This window comes from Odocoileus virginianus, chromosome 6 (assembly GCF_023699985.2).
Source record: "Odocoileus virginianus isolate 20LAN1187 ecotype Illinois chromosome 6, Ovbor_1.2, whole genome shotgun sequence".
Lineage (NCBI taxonomy): Eukaryota > Metazoa > Chordata > Mammalia > Artiodactyla > Cervidae > Odocoileus > Odocoileus virginianus.
Window position 1 is genome coordinate 26,404,207 of NC_069679.1, and position 19,890 is coordinate 26,424,096.

Here is a 19,890-nt window from a genome sequence, read left to right on the forward strand (position 1 = left end):
ATTTATAATTATATTACAAAATTTTTAAAATTTTTAAGCTTTTTGTTTTAAAATGTTTAGCCAGAAACTGAAGTTTCAAATAACATAAGAAAATGTTACGGTGTTAACTAAAAAAATGCATATATGATATACCCAATTTCTTATGTCAGCTACATGAAAACTACGTAATTAAACACTAAAGAGAAATATACCAAAAATTTCATCAGAATTGAACACTCTGTTGAACAAGCATGTCGCATTTACTGTTATCTACTTAGTGCCATTTATTCAGGCTACCAATATGCTCATTCTCCCTAGATAGCGGTGTCTATTAAATTTCTAAGACATCTCTTTAAGATGAGAAACAACCCCCTGCCCTATCTTTCCTCTTACTCCTGTCTTTAACTCCACCAGCTACTACCATATGTCCTTGAGGTTTGAAGCCACATGGTGAAGCTGGTACTACAGAAAGGTAAAGAACAACTTTGGGGAGTGTCAGAGTAGCTCTGGGATACCTGCCTTCTTTTACATGATTTGTTTAGCCCACTAGAAGTAATTCTGTTTCTGGCAGGTGAGCATGGCTCCTAACTGATACAGCATTAAAAATTTCAGGCAAAAAAACAAAATTCAGGCAAGTAATCTGAAAATCTATATGTCTCCCACTTAAAAGATATTTCAGATTGTTCCTCCTTGTTTTCAGAAGTTCCAAATGTTATGACATGTGAGGTCCTTCTGATCTGCCCTATGCTTATTTTTCTTCTCCAGCCTTATCTCTCACCACATCCTTACATTGAAATTTAGATTGTCTTTTGGGGTTTTTTTGGCTGCACCACAAAGCATGAAGATTCTCAGTTCTTTGACCAGGGATAGAACCCCTGTCTTGGGCAGTGGAAGTGAGGAGTCTTCACCACTGGACCTCAGGCAAGTCCCATACTTAATGTTTTCTGAATGCACCAAGTTTTCAGTTCTCTACTTTTGCATATGCGGCTACTTCCCAAAACAATGGTTCTCTCAAAGTGTGTTCCCCATCACAGAATCAGCATCACCTGGAAACTTTTTGGAAACACAAATTCTTGAACCCCACTTAAGACCATAAGAATCAGAAACTCTTCGAGGGGATGGGAGGCATCAATCTGTGTTTGAACAAGTCTTTCAAGCGATTCTGAAATATAGATGAAGTCTGAGAACCACTGGCTTAAAACAACCTTTCCCGCTGTTCCCAACCAGTTAACTCTGGTGAAGGTACATCTAATTTCAAATACAGTTCTGATATCAATTCCTCCTTTGGGAAGCCTTCCTCACTGTCTCAGATCTAAATTAGAAAATTTGTGTTTCCATAGGGTCCTGTGTGTCCTTCTATCAGAGGATATCACACTGCATTATATCTTTCTACCTGTTTATCTGTCTCTTTACTAGTCTAATTTTTTCAAGGACAGAGACCATATTATTCTTATCCATATCCCTGGTACCCAGCACTGTACCTGGGATATAAAACTCAATAAATGATTACCAAATGAATATTGCAAAAGCCTGATATAGTCCCATCCTAGCCTACAAAAGTTTAACTAATAATGGCTTAACAATACTAATCTCTCAAATGTCATTTACAAATTTCAATTGTGACCTTGAAACTTACTGTGCCAGGAAAACAACTACTCTAAGTCAATGTTCTAGATGAATAAAAACTCTACATCAAGGCTTCAAGGTGAACACATGGAAGAGGCTAAAAGGGTGGCATGCTTAGACATTAGAAACTCTGAGCCCGTTCCCACAAACCTTGCTCTATAAAACTCCTCCATCTGGCTGTTCCTGAATTATATCCTTCATAAAGGAAATGGAATTGAAACTGGGAGGTGTAAAGTCTACACTGTGACCGTGAGGATAACAGGTGAACACTGAAGTGGCAGGGTAGGAGCACAAGATACCTTATCTCTCCTGGAATCTTTCAGCCACTGCACTATCCCTCAGCAGTCTACCTCTGGGCTTTGTGCATGACAAAAATTAGCCCCTTACTGTCTTTGGAATTCGTCTGTTGAAGCCAAAAGCAATTCTATCTAATACAGTGTTCATTTTTAATTTCAAGGTGCGTTGAAAAGATGTACCCAATTAAAAAAACACCCATATACTGAAATTTTCCACTATCATGTCAATAAAAGTACTGAGGTGGACAAGCCAGCATACACAGTCATATTGCTCCATTAGAGAATATAACATTCTAATCTTCCTCCCACCTTTCCCCTAAAATAGGAATAATGCCACTCTTCCAGTTGCTAAGAGAGCCCAGAATCATCACTCAAATGCACTTATTAGTCTCCTAAAAGGCAGGAGATTATGAGAAATAAAATGAGACCTTTCTTCAAAACAACAATCTTGTCAGGGTCCACATGTTGCAGCACTCCTTCAAAAATGCCACAAACTAATGTGAGTCTCACTCTTCTCCACAAAATCTGGTTGAGGAAATGGTAGTCACTGCTGAGGTCCATGCTATTTGATTCCAAAAGGAGTCTTCAAATAATCTTCTTTAATATTTAAATCCTTGAAAATAAAAGAGATCTATGATTTTTTAAATATTTTGGGAGAAATGAGGTTATTTTTCCTTTCCTCATCCTTGGGATAAGAAAAATAAAAATATTCAAGTAATTCTATTTATTGTTTAGAATTATAATGAGAAAAAGATCACTGCAAGTATCAACTCTAACTTATACATGGGAAACTGAAAACTGTAAGACTTCAGGCAGAGGGTTTGATTTCTTTGTCTATGAAATGGCCTAATATCACCTATCCTTCCTTAGCTAAATGGAGCAAGAAGACTAGAGGCCTTTCAATAGCATATACATACACCATTTTAACATCAGCCAAAAAAACTAAAAGATAAAAAAAAAAATGATATTGGCAAACACTTGACAACATATGTTGCAATGAATTGTTTACCCAGAAATGTCCAGGATCTAATCTCTTCTGGATATAACCTCTTCTAGATTAATAACATTTCCAGAGTTTCACACTGTTAACAACCAAAGAATAAGTGAGTTAGAATCACCACAATTTCTGCATTACCAATCCAGTTGCCATGTCACTCTGAGGGTCATTCCACCCCACCCTAGCCACAGCTCAGGGACTGTCACCAACCAGTCATGTGCAGCCTGACAAATTAAACTGCCACATGCCACACAATGGTTTTGTAAAATTCAACTGTTTTTGTAAAAATGATGTATCCTCATTATAAAAGGATAATGCAGAAATGCACAAAGAAAAAACTTTATCTTGCAGAAATAACTATCATTCACAGTAGATACTCTTATATTCCTTAGTGTAATACTGTAATTTAAAAGATGAATTCTTTTTTTAAAAAAGATCTTTTAGAACAATCCTGTTATTTGGATGTCTTTGTATTTTGAACCTCAGCTAAGTGTTTCTCCACAGTGGTTTAAATTTAAAAGCAGCTTGCCTTCACCACACTTGGAATAGTCAACTAGTGAATTTTGCAACTTAGTTTAACTACAAAACATTGACCAAATAACCAAGGCCCAATTCATCTAGGAAGAAGGTGAGGTTACATAGTGTTTTTAACCAGATAAATAACATACACTTTAATGTTTTAAGGTCTAGCAAGTGTTTTCACAACTGTTATTTATTGCCCACAACAACTGCCTGATTTACATATGTAGAAACTGAGGCTTAAATTAAGATTTAAGGCACCTGCCCAAGGTCACACAGCTAGAAGGTAGTGAAACCTGAACTAAAACCAGGCCCCTAGTGGAGATGCGTGCAGCACGGAGTGTTAGGTTCCAGAGGGAACACAGAACAAGTCATCAGCGTGCCTGGAAAAATCATTCTTCCTTGTTCCAGTCAACCCAACAAGCAAAAGGGGAATTTTTACAGAAATAAAAGAGAATATAAAAATGCAAAAACCAGCCCTTAACTAGAGGTGAAAATTAACTTACATTTTTAAAAGATACATAAGAAATAAGCTTGTGAAATGCTTGAGAAAAAAGGAAATTTAAGAAATGTTAAAGTAAATCAAAAAAACATTAAAATAAAGCGAAGAAAGCTCTACTGAGGACAACTGCAAAAGGTAAGATTCGAGATTAGTAAGGAGCAAGGTCAGGATCCAGAGATGGGCTTCACAGCACACTCAAAACGGACACTCAAGTTGCTGACGACACAGATTTTTCTATCGTACTTATACTCTCAAGATAAAAAGAAGCTCCTGTGGCCGAGACGGGCATATCCAACACGTCACCCTCTACTTACGAAGGTAGACATCATTAAGTCAGAGGAGAGCAAGTCAATCATGAAAACAGCTCAGTAAAACTAGAACCTCTGTAACCTAAGTTGACTACCAGCCCGCTAAGACAGTCTTCTAGGGCTTAGGTACTAAGTGAGATCTGTCAGAATTTGGTTCTTCTGTAAGTGAAACCAGTTTTGTACAAAGTAACAGGGGCGGCGACGGGGTGTAAAGGCATTGAGGCCACAGCTACTGAACTGGTTCTCCTGAGAAGGTGTACTAATTTGATAGGTGGCTTTAAACGTTTTCAAGAAAACAAAAATATGCCATAAGAACAAAATGCAAACTTCCTCATTTTTAAGGCAAAATAAGAAACTTAAACGGCGGGCCATACGTTAGAAAGTCTGTCCTCCGCCGTTGTTTTTTTTTTTTTTTCCTCCAACGGAAATTTGTACCTATTTCAGCCAAAGAGTGAATTCCTTGAGTTTCAATCTTGAACTGAAAAAAGGACTGCTTTTAAGAAAGAAATCTCGAGAAGTTCCAAACCCTGGGTAGCCGTTATCAGAAAGCAATCCCGAAACCACGTAGAGAAAAGTACGCAGCTCGGGCGCTGACAGTCTGGAGCCGACGACTGCGCTGTTTCCCGAGGAGCCAATTGGCTCGCGGTCCCGAACTGGCTCGCGAGCGCCCCCTGTGGCTTGGAGGAGAGAGAGCCTCCAGGAAAAAATGAAGAGGTTCAATGCAACTCCCAGCATGCAGTTCCCGGGAGACACACCCTAGCATTCAACCAAGCCACGTTTTGCCTCTCTGTTTTTGTTTCTCTCTGCAATCCATACTAACTGTAGGGTGGGATTTCTAGTGTTAGAGTTCTATGAAAAACAGGTTGGCTACACTGACTGCGACAGGTCAGTGTGTTGTAAAACAGTGGATCAATGGCGTTGCCCTTTTAGTTGCGGGCGCTAGGGCCAGCGTGGCATTGCCGCTTTAAGACCGGTGGCATCATGGTTCCGGGGGCGTGGTCCGTTTTTAGTTAGACCCGGCCCGGCGCTGGGCTAATTCATTCGGGGCTGGAGCTAGGAACGTCGACGTCGGCTCCAGCGCTGAGCGCAGCCTCACTCCCAATTGGCTGGGCCTCCGGCCTGCCCATCGCCGCGCACCACCCCTGGGTTCCCTTCCCAGTCCGCAGTAGAAACACTGCCTTCTCCCTTCTTTGACCCCGGCCCTTCCTCCCCTTCGTCCCTCCCTCTTACCGCCGCTGTCGCTTCAGGCGCCCCTGCTCCCAGCGGAGCTCCCGGCTTGGTGATGGGGTCTCGGGCCTCCACGTTACTGCGGGACGAAGAGCTCGAGGAGATCAAGAAGGAAACTGGCTGTGAGTTCGGGTAGGGGGTGGGAACGCGGCCGGGCGCCTCCAGCTGGCCTCAGGACCGAGGGCGACTGTCGCTGAGATCTGGAGCTGGGGTGCCGAGAGGTTGGGGTTCCTGGGCATCCTCCAGTGCTGGAGCTTCGGGGATGATGGAGGACCTATTCTTACAGCTAAGGCTACCCGCGGTGGCACCCTGTCTCTTGTGCGGCTCCCCTTCTCATCAAAGACCGGAATCGCGATCACCCGTAAATCACTGATCCCGCTCTTTTCTCCTTCCCCTGCTCTTGAAAGTCCCCGAACTCTTTTCCTTTGTCTTTCCTCGTACCAGACTTAAATTCAGGAACTCTGGATAGGTCCTGTAAAAACATTGTCTTCGTTCCTGTGACGTTTCTAGGCAAGGACTTAAAACCACTGACAACTGTTGGAAATCAGACAAATTCTTGCCGCAACTGGAAAAATAAATCCAGAAAGTGAGATCTTGTAGTAAGGCTTTGGAAGACATGACCTGGTGATGGAACACCTTAAAGAATCAGGGGTCTGAGAGTATGAGACTTCTTTCATTCTGAGCTTGTGGAGAAAAAGCGCAGATGTTGTGACTACCAGTTTTTTATTTACACTGAGGATACTGGCTGTCCTAATTTCAGATATATTGATTTCTACTATGCTGGTGTATTTCATGCAGTCCCCATGGAAATTGGATGTGCTCCAAAAATCTCAGTGAATTTGTAGAGGAACTGATTTTTATAGTGTAATCTCTTCCGCTGAATCTGAAAGGGGCAGATTCAGGGTTTTGTGGGTTCAGAAGCTCTGTAAAACACCATGGTACATTTGCGTAGCTCTTGATAATGGATACAATATTTTCCCAGTAATCCATTATGACTCTTGTATTTTACATGAGTTATGTAAGCATCTGGGCTCTGAGTCTTCATAATTTCTGTTTTTGATAATGAGATGGCCACAAAGTAACTCAGTGATTCATTTGCAGATAATATTGAGTGCTGGGGGAACCTCAGAATCACTCAGGCAAGGGTGGCCTGAGATCAATTAAATCAATTAAATCCCATGCTTTCTGATAGCCCAACTTTCTAGAATCTTCAAGTTGGAAGGGATGTTATCTAGCCTCATGGCTGGTCAGATTGGTTTACTGCTTTCAGCATCTCCTAGCTTACAGTCATTAAGCCTCTCTATAAAGATTTTAAGGCGCTCACCACCTACCAGTGAGTCCTTTTTATGATTTTGAATGAAGAAAGTAGGTAGATGTCTATAATGTGCAGTACTTGTTTAGCCACTTGACCTTGTGGTCATTTTATTACTTACTCTGATTCTAAGGGTAGAAACATAGACGGTTTGGATTCAGCAAACATTTTATTACATTTTGTGGCTATGACCTCTGGCCACACTTGTAAACATAAGAACTACTTTAGGTCTAAGGTGACACCAGAGTTAAAGCATTCTTTCTTAAAATAAAGAGTCACGTAATGAGGGAGTATAAACCAGAGTGCTGGTGGTAAAAAGGCTCTTTTTCCCTCAAGAGGAAGGGAGCAGTAATCCCATTCTGGTTTTATTACAGTTGACCAAATGAAAGTGGCCTCGATTGCCTTAGGACTCTAGGTTTTTTCTCTGTGTCTGTGAGAATGGAGTACTCCTGCAGAGCTATTTTCCTAGTTGCTGAAAAGAGAAGCAAGCCTGAGGGAGAGTCTCAGCCACACCGGGACAAACGATATTTGAGCCAGAAAGCCTAATGAAACAAGTACTTACTGAATTTTTGCAGTGTCTATGCTCAGTACTGGGAGAAGGAAATGGCAACCCACTCCAGTATTCTTGCCTGGAGAATTCCAGGGACAGAGGAGCCTGGTGGGCTGCCATCTATGGGGTCGCACAGAGTCAGACGACTGAAGTGACCTAGCAGCAGCAGCAGCAGCAGCATACTCAGTACGATACTGGGTATTCAAAACAGGTAGTGACAAAAGATGCCCACAACCAGGTCATGGAGCTAAGCCCACAAGAGTTTGGATTAGCATCAAACATAAGATAACTTAAATTGTGTAGCACCCCTTCCAGAACTCAGGGAACAGTCCTTGTGAACTGGCCTTGAGGAGAATAGGAATTGGGCCGTGATATATGCATCAATTGATTAGATTTGGATAAATTAAGCTAGAGCGTTTTGAATGGCTTCCAGGCATCTCCCCTGACCTGCTACGCTGTCATCTGCTTTGGGAGTTGAGCTGTCAGTTTATCCAGTTAGTGCCCATCAGCAGAATTGATTTTTAAAGCAGTAATCTTAGCATGATGCAAAGATTCTTCTTTTAGAAGAATAAAAACAGCAAACACCTGAGGGTGGGGTAGAGCGATGAAATTAGCCCTATTTTCCTCTGCTGCTTGTTCTATTAAGAGTTTGGGGAACCGTCAGTCCGAAACACTTCACGTTAAGAACAAGTACAAGACATTTCACTACTCCCTTTGCCAGAAGAAAATGTACCATAAATAAGTAAAATTGACTTTATATGCAGTATGAAAGCTTTGCATGGGTAAGTCTAAATTGGTTAGGATTCATATATGACTAGTTTATCCAGTATTTGAAATGTAATCTCTTAAGTGTTTAGAAAAGTACTTCTAAGTAAGAATTCCTTGTACACCTTTAGTTTTATCATCTGTAAATGAGAATAAAAATAGTACCTACTTTATAGAATTCCTAGTGAGGATTAAATGAGAAAAATTATGTAAACTACTTAGAATAGTGTCTGGATATGTAATAAGCACCAGGTGTTAGCTATTTTCATTTTGAACTATATAGGTAACAACCATCTTATCGTGAAAACACCATTAACATGTGCTAGTTATAAAAACCATGTCTAGTGTGTAATTGGAGAGGTGACAGTATTTTGCATTTTTCCTCTTTTCAGGGGACATTGGACTAGGAATCAGGTTTTCCCAATTTTAAGAAATAAAACTTTGGAAGGAGTAGAAATCCTGATATATCTAACAGTTTAAAAAAAAATACTGTCTAAAAACACGAGTTGGCATAAAACATTTGCTATATTGTCTTAGTTCTGTTACCTTCTTTCACACTTCAGTATTTCCACAAGTTAAAGTCATTTGAGTAAAAGCTGTCACTAGGGGAAGGGTCACAGTGTCTTGGGAGTTTCTGAAATCTCCACCCTTAGTTCTCTTAACTATATGGCAATAACCTGGCTGTGAATTACTTAAAACCTTTTCAACAAAAATAGCCACATAATCTGTGAGGAACAATTCACGCCAACTGAGTAGTGATAAATTCCGATTGATTTATTTTTAGTCTCTGTCTTCTGGTATGTGTCACGTGATATGGCAAAGGTGCTGAACAGGTTTGGGAAGTAAGTTCTACAGGCCAGTAAGTAGTTCTGTTTGTTTGAAAGGGTGTAGTTATGATGGCACTAGTGTGGATTTCTCTATAATTGTAACAAAGAGCACAAGCCTGGCAAAGGCAACTGCTTGAGAATAATTTCCTGAGTTAGAATGTAAGTGGAAGTTCAACTGAAGGCTGTTCTGCCTCATGATTCGGGACACATTCGTGGCCCTCAGCTGCCTTGCCATAGTACCTGAGGGTTCTGTCACTGCAGAAGACCCTGCTGCCTGCTGTCTCCCGGCTCCTATTGAAAGAGCATTGTACATATTACTGACATCTTCAGCTGGTTTTGGATTAAGTGATTTGCAAAGCTCTGTACCTCTCCCACCCTACCCCCACCTTTTTATGATGAAAAATTTCAAACATACAAAAGGTTAAAATAGTGTAATGAACATTCATATAATTCAACATTTTAATTCAACAGTTGTTAACATTTTGCTATATTTGTCTATTTGTGTGTGTGTGTGTGTATGTATTCTTTTTGATGAACCATTTTAAGGTTGCAGATAGCCAAACTTTTCACCCCTTAAGCCTTAAGCATGTCTTCCTGAGGACAGGGATTTGTTTCCTACATAACCACAGTACTATTATCACACCTAAGAAAGTTTAACTCTGGCTGGGAAGACAGAGGAATGCAGGTGTTAGGGAGACTTTTCATTATGTACACTTTTTGTACTATTTTTACCATGTGAATAGATTGTTTTCTCAAATTAAAAAAAAAAAGCCTAGTATAGAAAGAAATACAATTTGAATGTGTTCATTGTTAAAGAAAAGTAACCTGAAGTATAATACTCTTAAGTACTAAAAACTGACCCCATGGGCTAAATATTATGTAGTTATTAAAAAGCACTCCAAAGCAATATAGAAAAATTATGAATTAATAAATGAAAAATAAACTTATAACTATGTTAAGTGTGCAAGTGACATATTAGGTAATATATGAAGACATGAAAACAGTGGCATTGATATTGTAACCAAATTTTGTCTTTTCAAAAAGTCTTTTGAGAAAGTCATTCTGGAACCAACTGATTTTGAGAAAACTAAAAAAAACTTTAGTTCAGAGCAACATTTGAGGCCTGAGGCAAAAGCCTGTTCAGGTTCCTGAAGAAGACGGTTGTGGCTGGCAGAATCAAGAGAAAGGTGGAGATTAATTAGTACAGCAGTAAAATTGTACCTGCAGGCTCACAGTGTAAGGATAATGATGATAATAGCTAACCTGGCATGCTTACCAGGTGCCAGACCTTGGCCAAGCACTTTTCTCTCCTGGACTTAGTTAGTTCACTGCACAGCCCCATTCACTCAGCCCTCGTTGGTGAGCTGTGGTGCCTTGATTGGAATCAGAATCCGTCAGCCTGACGCTCAGAGGAGTGTTTGTTGAGCTGTGCACACCTGCCTATCAGGCAGAAGCTCCCCACCTGCTTCCTCAGTGTCTGGGCTCCTGCTGGCTCTGCCCTGGGGGGTGGTTCTGCCTCTCCCTCTGCTCTCTGCTCTCCTTGAGAGCTAGTGCAGAACAGAGCCCAGCCTGGCTTGAAACCTGAGGCTGAAGAACTTATTGCTTGGCCTCTCATACTAGCTTTGGGCCACTCACTTCCTGTTTCTCCTGCGCGTGCCCGTGTTAATTTTGTCCCATTGTTCCCAGAACTGCAAGTGGATTTTTGTTGCATGAGCTGGGGGAGGAGGACGACTATCAGAACTCCCTGAGCCACCCCTTTGCCCCTGAAGGTACAGCCTAGGACAGAGTCCACACTTGTCACACCCTTTTTGGCTGTAGTCTTTTCTCCTTTGATAACTATTTTTTTCCCTCCTATCTCCAGTCTACCACCGAGATTAAACTATTTCCCAGAAATTCCTTTTTGCATTTTCAAAGTCTCATTGTCTACCTGTGGTTAGTGCCTCATTTTAATTGTCAGCTTGTACCTGAGTTAGTGCAAAATGAGGAACAAAGTGACTTCCTTGTAGATGTCATCTGAAGATGGCACAACCATTTTACAGATTGCCTAATTTTCTTTCTTGGAGCCCATTCCTTTACTGGGAACTCAGTGGAGCTCATGCAGTTGCAGAGAAAGAGGCTGACCCAAGGCTGTAGTGATCTTTTACCCAAAGATCAGCCCTGAGGGAAAAGGTAAAAGTTACTGATGCTTGGGGAAAATAAACTAGATTTTAAAAATACTGTCTGTTTCACATACCCCAGTCCTTAATTCAGCACGTTACCTACCCAGCTGTGCCAGTCTGAAACATCAAACTGATTATTAGGGATGTGTTTTTGATCAAAGCTCAAATTTTCATAGCTTCTAAGTCAGGGTACTGAAAGGTGAAAGTTTCACACTTTCCTTTTAAACTAAATTTAGCTTTGTTTTGTTAAATCTTAACCAACTGACATTTAACACAGAGTCTTAATTAAGCCTAGACTTCACCCCTGAGAGTCAATTTTGTTTACTCTTGATTTATTTTCTAACTCCTTTCATTCTTTCTGCTTTGACACACTAGAGGTGAGTTAGTTGAGACATCGCACCACTTTACTGACTTTGAAGCATTTAATGGTGAGCTGGGACCAGAAGGGCTGCTGGTTTCCAAAGGGTCACTCACATTCAGGTTCAATTGGAGCAGAGGACAACTTCTCCAACTGCGACTAATTCTGTGTTCTTCAGTTTCCCACAGTCAGATCACCCGCCTCTACAGCCGGTTCACCAGCCTGGACAAAGGAGAGAATGGGACTCTCAGGTAGGCATTTCCTTTCTTTATTTCCTGCTAGTATCTGAATAGCTGCTTTTATCCAGAGAGCTGACATCTGGCAGGCAGAGAGCTTTAAATGTTATTGATCCAGAAGGGACTTAAATAAACAAAACAATGGATTTACATTTATCACTAGGTGCTTGCTGCTTTACCCCTGCTCCCCTTAGTTTGGTTGGCCATTACTCTGGTCCTGGAAATGTACCTTCGGGAATTTCAGCTCTCTCTGCTTGAATTTTCCCACAGTCCTTCCCCAGACATGTTAGCTTTCAAGAGGCTGATCCATAGCAATCTAAGGTGGTCTAAGTTGTTTTGTCCTCTTTTCTCTAATTTCTCAACTCAACCCAATCCCTAGGGTACATCAGTTTACATGTATTAATGTTAGATAAGGTGGTTAGTATATTTATCTAGAGCAGTGTTTCTCAACTAAGGGCTATTTTCCCGAGTGGCCAAGTATCTGGAGACATTTTCAATTGTCACAACTGGGGAATGCTACTGATGTCTAGTGGGCCAAGGCCAGGAATGTTGCTGAACATCCTACAACGCACAGGACAATCCTTCCTAAATGTCAGTAGTGCCAAAGTTGAGAAACTGGTCTAGAGTAAGTATATGACTTCAGATTTACTGTAATGCTCTGTCATTTTATATTTGTAAATGTCTTATCATAGTCAAATGAAATATCTCCTGAGCACCACCTCCCAACCTAATTCTTAAGTAGCACCTAATTCTTGTTACTGTTGTTTCTCAGCTTTGATTGACTGATAGAACAAAGCTGTTTGCCTTTCTGGTGGATGGCAAGAAATAATGTAGGCTTCTAGCACAGGTGTGGGGTTAGCATAAAAGGGGAAAGAATATAGTTGCTAAGCCTTGGTGTATAATCCTCAGGCAGAAGAGCTTAGAAATCTATAGGGCCATGTTTGTTTAGAACCATGTCTGGCTTCGCTGGAAGCTGGAGTTGGCCAAGATCATGCTGTCCAGTCATTAAAGTCAATGACTATTGAGTACCTATCATATGCAACGACCCCACTTGGTACTTTGTCTTTTTAATTTAATTTTACTTTTGAGGCAAAAGACACATAACATAAAATTTACCATTAAAAAGTGTACTTTTTAGTGGCATCAAACACATTCACAATACAGTTTAATACGTTCATGTATTACCACAGTCTAGTTCTGGAACATTTTCATCAGCTCAGATGAAAACCTCTTACTCATTAAGTAGTCACTTCCCATTCCTCTTTCTATGGACATTTCATATAAGTGGAATCATACAGTATGTGGCCTTTTGTTTACTCAGGCTTTCATTTAACTTGGTGTTTTCAAAGTTCTTCCATAGTGTGTATCAGTACTTCTTTCCTTTTTATGGCTGAGTAATATTCCATTTTGGGCTTCTCTGGTGACTCAGTAGTAAAGAATCCACCTGCCAATGCAGGAAATTTAGATTTGATCCCTGGGTGGAGAAGATCCCCTAGAGGAAGAAATGACAACCCCACTCTAGTATTCTTGCCTGGGAAATCCCATGGACAGAGGAATCAGGTGGGTTACAGTCCATGAGATCGCAAGAGTTGGACAGGACTTAGCAACTAAACAGCAACAACAATATTCCATTGTACGTATAAACTATATTTTGTTTGTTCATTCATCATTTGGTGGGGATTTGAGCTGTTAACATCTTTTGGCTATTATGAACATTTTTGTGTGGACTTATGTTTTAAGCATATAAACTTAAGCATATGTACTTGAGCATATACCTAGGAGTAGAATTATGGGTCTTATGATGATTTTATGCTTAATTTATTGAAGACCCACAAACTATTTTCCACAGCTCTGTACTATTTTATATTCCCACCAGCAATGAAATGCAAGTTCAAATTTCTCCTCATCAGCACTTATTTATTTTTTTAATTGAAGGATATTTGCTTTACAGAATTTTGTGGTTTTCTGTCATATATCAACAAGAATCAGCCATAGGTACTCCCATGTCCCCTCCCTCCCCATCCCACCCTTCTAAATTGTCAGAGCACCTGTTTGAGTTCCCTTAGTCATATAGCAAGTTCCCTTTGTCTGTCTATTTTACATGTGGTGGTGTAAGTTTCCATGTTACTCTCCATGCATCTCACCCTCTTCTCCCCTCTCCCCGTGTCTACAAGTCTATTCTCTATGTCTCTTTCTCCATTACTTTCCTGAAAATAAATTCATCGGTACCATCTTTCTAGATTCCATATATATGTGTTAGTATAAGATATTTATATTTCTCTTCCTGACTTACTTCACTCTGTATAATAGGCTCTAGGTTTGTCCACCTCATTAGAACTGACTCAAATGTGTTCCTTTTTATGGCTGAGTCATATTCCGTTGTATATACATACCACAGCTTCTCTATCCATTCTTCTGTTGATGGACATCTAAGTTGCTTACATGTTCTAGCTATTGTAAATAGTGCTGCAATGAACATTGGGGTACATGTGGTTTTTCAATTTTGGTTTCCTCAGGGTATATGCCTAGGAGTGGGATTGCTGGTGGTTTTATTCCTAGCTTTTTAAGGAATCTCCATACCATCTTTCATAGTGGCTGTATCAATTTACATTCCCACCAGCAATGCAAGAGGGTTCCCTTTTCTCCACACCCTGTCTAGCATTTATTGTTTGTAGACTTTTTGCTCATCAGCACTTACCATCTCTTTTAATTTTAGTAGATGTGAGTGATAGATCATTTTGGTTTTGATTGTACTTCCCTAGTGGCTAATGATGTTGAGCATCTTTGTGCTGCCTGACCATTTGTATGTCTTCTTTGGGGAAATGCATATTCAAGTCCCTTTTTTTTAAAAATTTTAATTCAAGTCCTTTGCCTGTTTTTCACCTTGAGTTTGTCTTTTTTTTTTGTTAAGAGTTCTTTTTATATCTGAGATACCAGACACGATTTGCAAATTTTTCTTTTATTCTCTGAGTTGTCTTTTCACTCTCTTTGTAGTGTTTTTTGAAACACATAGCTTTAAATGTTGAAGTCCACCTTACCTAACTTTTCTTTTGGTGTGCATGCTTTTCGTGTTGATTCTGTGAAACCATTGCCAAGTCCACAGTCATGAAGATTACCCGTATGTTTTCTTCTAAGAGTTTTATGATTTTAGCTCTTATATTTAGGTCTTTGATTCATTCTTCACCACACCATGCGGATTGTGAGATCTTGAGTTCCCCTACCAGGTTTTGGACCTGGGCCCTGGCAGTGAAGGGGCCAAGTCTTAACCACTGGACCACCAAGGAATTCTCTCATTTTTGAGTTTCTTATGTGTATATATACACACACACACAATTTTTTGGTATATTTACACAAAATGGGACCAAAAAGGACTTCCCTGGCAGTCCAGTGGTTAAGACTCCTTGCTTCCACTGCAGGGGGTGCAGGTTCAGTCCCTGGTAGGAGAACTAGATCACACATGCTGGGCAGTGTGGCCAAAAAAAAAAACCACAAAACAAAACACAAGCAAAGCAAAGTATTGTGTGTGTGGCAATAGATAGAAAGAAATTTAAGAGTCAAACCTTATTTTTTGACCTGTGGATATCTCGCTGTTCCAGCAACATCTGCTGAAGAGACTATATATATTTGTACTTGAAAAATAAATCAGACTAGAATATCTATAATTCCTTAAGCCCAAATACTTGAATAATTTACTTGAGTTTGGGATTACGTCTTTCTCATAAATTAAGATTTGATCATTAAGTGAAGATACAGAATTCACATTAGTTTTGTGTCCTTTTCTCTTTTCTAGAAAGTAGGTGATTTGTAAATTTTAATCATTTTCATGGTTTGCTGGAAAAAAAATGGAACATCTTTTGTAAAAGGAGCTGTTTTTCCTCAGAAAAGATGAAATTTTTCATGTGTCAGCTAGTGTTACCTGCTCCTTAAAATGTAGGCAATATTTGCTCAGCCCCTAAAACATAATTTCACACTCTATGGAAAGCCAGTGAACTAATTCACTCATTTGATGCATATCTATTAAATACCTGTAATGCAGTAGACACTGTTTCTCTTCTGGTTTATACAAATTGTAGGTAGAGGAAAGGTGGTAGGAAGTGATGTGGTAATTTTTTATTTCATGGTTACCTAGATCTAGCTGACTTTTTTGTATTCAGCTTTACAAAGTACTTGGTCTAAATTCTGTGCTTTGATCTCTGTCATGGATGTGGATTAAAATGTGGGAAAAACCCCAAGCCACCTTGAGTGCAAGAGAAAATTACCCTGTTGTACCACATACTCAACATCTAGCATGTTTCAGTCAACCCTTGAACAAGGCAGAGTTAGAGATGGTGGCCCTCTGCACAGTCAAATCTGAGAATAACTTGTAGTCTGCCCTCAGTGTACGCAGTTCCACATCCACAGATGGATCCAATGATGCACCTGTAATACTATGATACTTTCTATTGAAAAAAATCCGCACATAGATGGGACCATGTTCGAGGGTCAACTGAGTATATAAATCATTTTGTCGTACCCACCGGTTGTCAGGAATTTCACACTGGCTGTATCTCCTGACAATGGCCGTCTCAGCCTCTGGCCATCTTGTTAGATTGTCTTCCCCTTTCTCTCCCTCCAGCCTTAGAAAATAGCTGGTAAACTCAAAATTCTTTTTTTTTTTTTTTTCTCCCCAGATTCTTTTATGGTAATAGAGTGATTTAGCTGTCTCCTTTACTTCCTTTAGTGCCAGACTCAGCTCAAGTCCTGTCTTGACCTTTTAAGAAGGTACTCAGCTGAATACAGTTAACTCCAGTGTTTTGTTACCTGTACCAGGCCCCACTTTCCTAAGAAAGTTATTAGGAGAAATATTTTCCTTCTATATTTTTTTCACTTTCCTTTCCCAAGATGCTGTATGTCTGGGGCTTGAAGCCATATTCTCCAGAGTGAGAAACTATTACAGAGTACTGTTCAAGACATTCTGTACTCCTTTTTTAAAGTGTCAGTCTGTGTAGGAACATGAAGCAGAAACTATGAAAGGCTTTGGTTAGAAATGGAGCTTCAGCAAAGTGCTTTCAAAGGTTCAATTCCAAAGTATGTTTTATAAAACACTAGGTCCATAGCCTACCCATAGGTATTAAGTTAAAATGATTGGTAATCTTCAGATTGATATTTCATATACTATAACCTCACAAATCTTACTTTCTTCAGGTGCCATTATTTTGGGTGAAATATTTCTATCTCTGCCATTGAAATTGGTCTTTGGAAAGGCAAAACTGGGTCTTACAAGGTGCCCTGAAATGGTCCTTTGTAGGTCAGGTCAAGGTGAGAGCCTGATCATTATCTGAATACAAAGAAGGCTTCTTTTGTTTAAATAGCCTTGAAAAAGTGAAGGTGACCTTTGAAAAGGCAACTGGATCCATAAGATGCCCTGAAATTGTCCTTTGTAGGTCAGGTCAAGGTGAGAGCCTGGTTATTATCTGAATACAAAGAGGGTATCTTTTGTTTAAATGTCCTTGGTACTGATCTAATCTGTGGGGTTAGATGTCAGGGTAATGACTACCTTTGGGTTGGGGGGCAGAGAGACCCAGAGGGAGCAGGAAGGAAGGAAGGAAGGACAATATCTGGGTCCTGATAGTGATTGAGTCCTTGATTTGGGTGCTGGTTATAATCTGCACTGGTGAAACTTCATCATACTGAATGCTTGTGATTTGTACTCTTCCCTGTATGTATGTTATACCTCATTAAAAGTTTACTTTAAAAATATCCTGTATATTAAGCAAGTTTGACATTGGATCTTTGTTAGATACTTTCTCTGATGTAATATCATGATGAAAAATATTCCTAGGTATTAAGTCATGAGGTTATATTGACTCTAGGGAACAGTACAGACCAGTTAAACTCTGCAAGGAAGTTATTACTGAAACTACTAGTTGGCTGTGTTGTTATATATCACTTTTAAAAAGATTACCTGTAATTTTTAAGAGATTGTTGTCCTAAGTGGTAGCCATTTATCTGCTTAAAAACTGAGTGCCTTTGAGATTCATTTTCTTGTTTGACTTTATCCAGAGGATAGATGATTTCAATATCCTGGATAAGCTCTTGCTTTGTACAGAGTGCTCTCAGTCATTCCATAATGGAGTTTCGCAGATGAGAACCATGATGCCAATCTAATTCTCATTCTTTTATTATAGTAGGTAATCTTTTTTTTTTTTTTACTCTCTTGAAAGCTTCAAATATATCTTCCTGATGTTCTGAAATTTCACAAAATTGTATCTTTTTGTGGGTTATTTTTCATTATTCATTGCTCGATATTAGGTGAACTTTCTCAATCTAAAAATATGTCCTTTGGCTGGAAAGTTTTCTTCTGTTATTTGTTTATTTCCTCCCCCTCTTCTTTCTTATTGATTTTTATGCCTTTTCTATTGGTTGGCTATTGGACCATCATGACTCAGTTTTCTCATATTTTCTGACTGATTTTTTTCCTTTGCTTTCTGGAAGATATCCTCAAATTTATTTTATAAACCTTTTGATGACCTTGTCTACAATCACATTTTTAATTTCCAAGAAACTTTCTTGTTCTCTGACCTCTGCTCTATCACAGTAGCTTATATTTGTTTTATAGATGCCAAAACTTATCAAATGTCTATTGGGTTACTTATTAGACTATTTCAAACTCTCTTTTGTTTCCTGAATTATCATTACATCTATTCATCTTGGGGCTTCCCAGGTACTCAGTGGTAAAGAATCTGCCTGCCGGTGCAGGAGACACATGTTCAATCCTGGGATGGGGAGGATCCCCTGGAGGAGGAAATGGCAACCCACTCCAGTATTCTTGCCTGGAGAATCTCAGACAGAGGAGCCTGGCAGGCTACAGTCCATGGAGTTGCAAAGAGTCAGACACAACTGAGCATACGTGCATGCTTTTCATCTTGATCTTACTCTTTTATGTTACTAATTTTTCCAAAATGCTGGTGAGCCTTTATTGTCCATTCCTATTTATGAAAAAACCTGGATGGGTTAATGTAGAAAATGGGCATAGGCTTGTTTGTGGTTGGTTTCTCACAGGTCTTTCCCGGGATGGAAGGACTGACATCAAGGCTTCTATACTCTGGGCAGGACCAGTAAGTTGGTAGACCTTACTTTAGGGCATGCGCTTAGGGAGCCAGGGGACAGATTTGCTGTTCCCCCCCAATGAAAGGACTGCGTTTGGGGAGCCAAGGGACAGATTTGCAGTCCCCCCCCCCCAATGAAAGGACTGCGTTTGGGGAGCCAAGGGACAGATTTGCAGTCCCCCCCAATGAAAGGACTGCATTTGGGGAGCCAGGGGACAGACTTGCAGTTCCCCCCAATGAAAGGACTGTGTTTGGGAGCCAGGGGACAGACTTGCAGTTCCCCCCAATGAAAGGACTGCGTTTGGGAGCCAGGGGACAGATTTGCAGTCCCCCCCAATGAAAGGACTGTGTTTGGGGAGCCAGCCTCCCGTGCTTGGCCACAACCCTGCCCAGGTGGCTCTTCCAGTTTCTTTTTGTAGCAGCTCCCCATTTTTATCCTGGGGACAAATGGTCTTCTGTTCCTGGGATGGGTGCTGGCAGCACTGGGCAGCTGGCCCATTCTTTAAAAGTTCCGGTAATTAAGTTCCCTGAAGTCTGTTAATACTTCCCTTGCCTGGCAGTTCTGAGTGTGGTGCCTTGCTGAGGCTGCAGGGCAGAATGGCTCTCAACGCTTAGCAGTTTCATGACCTTCTACTCTGACTGACTGATCACTACATTTGTGTCTGTTTTCTAACTTCCAGAATTTGTCAGAATTCCTTGTCTGCTAACATACTCCTCCCACCCTGATTGTTTATGTCATGGCTGTATTCCCATGTGTAAATTTTTACTGACATTTCAGAGGGGTTTAGAGAATGAGAGGAGGTAAACGTGTGTGTGATCACTTTCTCAACCAAAGTCAGATGCAGCTTTGCAAATAAGTGACTGGCCCTAGAATACTAAAATAAGGAGCAAAGACTGGGTTTACAACTTTGGCACTTTATATGAAAAATTCTGTTATAAAACAGAAAACCACGATCATTTTATCAAGAACAGTCAACAATAATAAACTGTATATTGTTTAATAGTTTATAAACTGTTTCTTGATACTCTTTCATTTTTGTATTGATATTTTCAGCTGTATTCCCCTTGATCTTAGAGACCTCATTGCATATACAATCTAAATTCTAAGAGTAGAGTTAAAAAAATGTCAAAAGACAGTGTT

General features: G+C 40.1%; 2 protein-coding genes across 8 annotated transcripts in view; one reads left to right on the forward strand and one right to left on the reverse strand.

Moving 5' to 3' along the window:
• EXD1 (exonuclease 3'-5' domain containing 1) overlaps positions 1 to 4,889 on the reverse strand; it is a 38,388-nt gene extending 33,499 nt beyond the window's left edge. For 2 of the 7 annotated variants that reach the window (XM_020877579.2, XM_020877573.2), the window contains exons 1-3: positions 4,602 to 4,889; positions 2,911 to 2,983; positions 2,330 to 2,514 (exon numbers count right to left, since the gene is read on the reverse strand). In XM_020877579.2, the coding sequence (XP_020733238.2) occupies positions 2,330 to 2,462 (133 nt within the window). In that variant the 5' untranslated portion in view covers positions 2,463 to 2,514; positions 2,911 to 2,983; positions 4,602 to 4,889. The remainder of the gene's footprint in view (positions 1 to 2,329; positions 2,515 to 2,910; positions 2,984 to 4,601) is intronic. The other 5 variants (XM_020877576.2, XM_020877575.2, XM_020877574.2 and 2 more) reach the window with 5 other exon arrangements.
• A 369-nt stretch (positions 4,890 to 5,258) lies between these two features.
• Positions 5,259 to 19,890, forward strand: part of CHP1 (calcineurin like EF-hand protein 1) — a 37,130-nt gene continuing 22,498 nt past the window's right edge. Inside the window, exons 1-2 of the mRNA XM_020877588.2 lie at positions 5,259 to 5,576; positions 11,604 to 11,676. Of these exons, the coding sequence (XP_020733247.1) occupies positions 5,510 to 5,576; positions 11,604 to 11,676 (140 nt within the window). The 5' untranslated portion in view covers positions 5,259 to 5,509. The remainder of the gene's footprint in view (positions 5,577 to 11,603; positions 11,677 to 19,890) is intronic.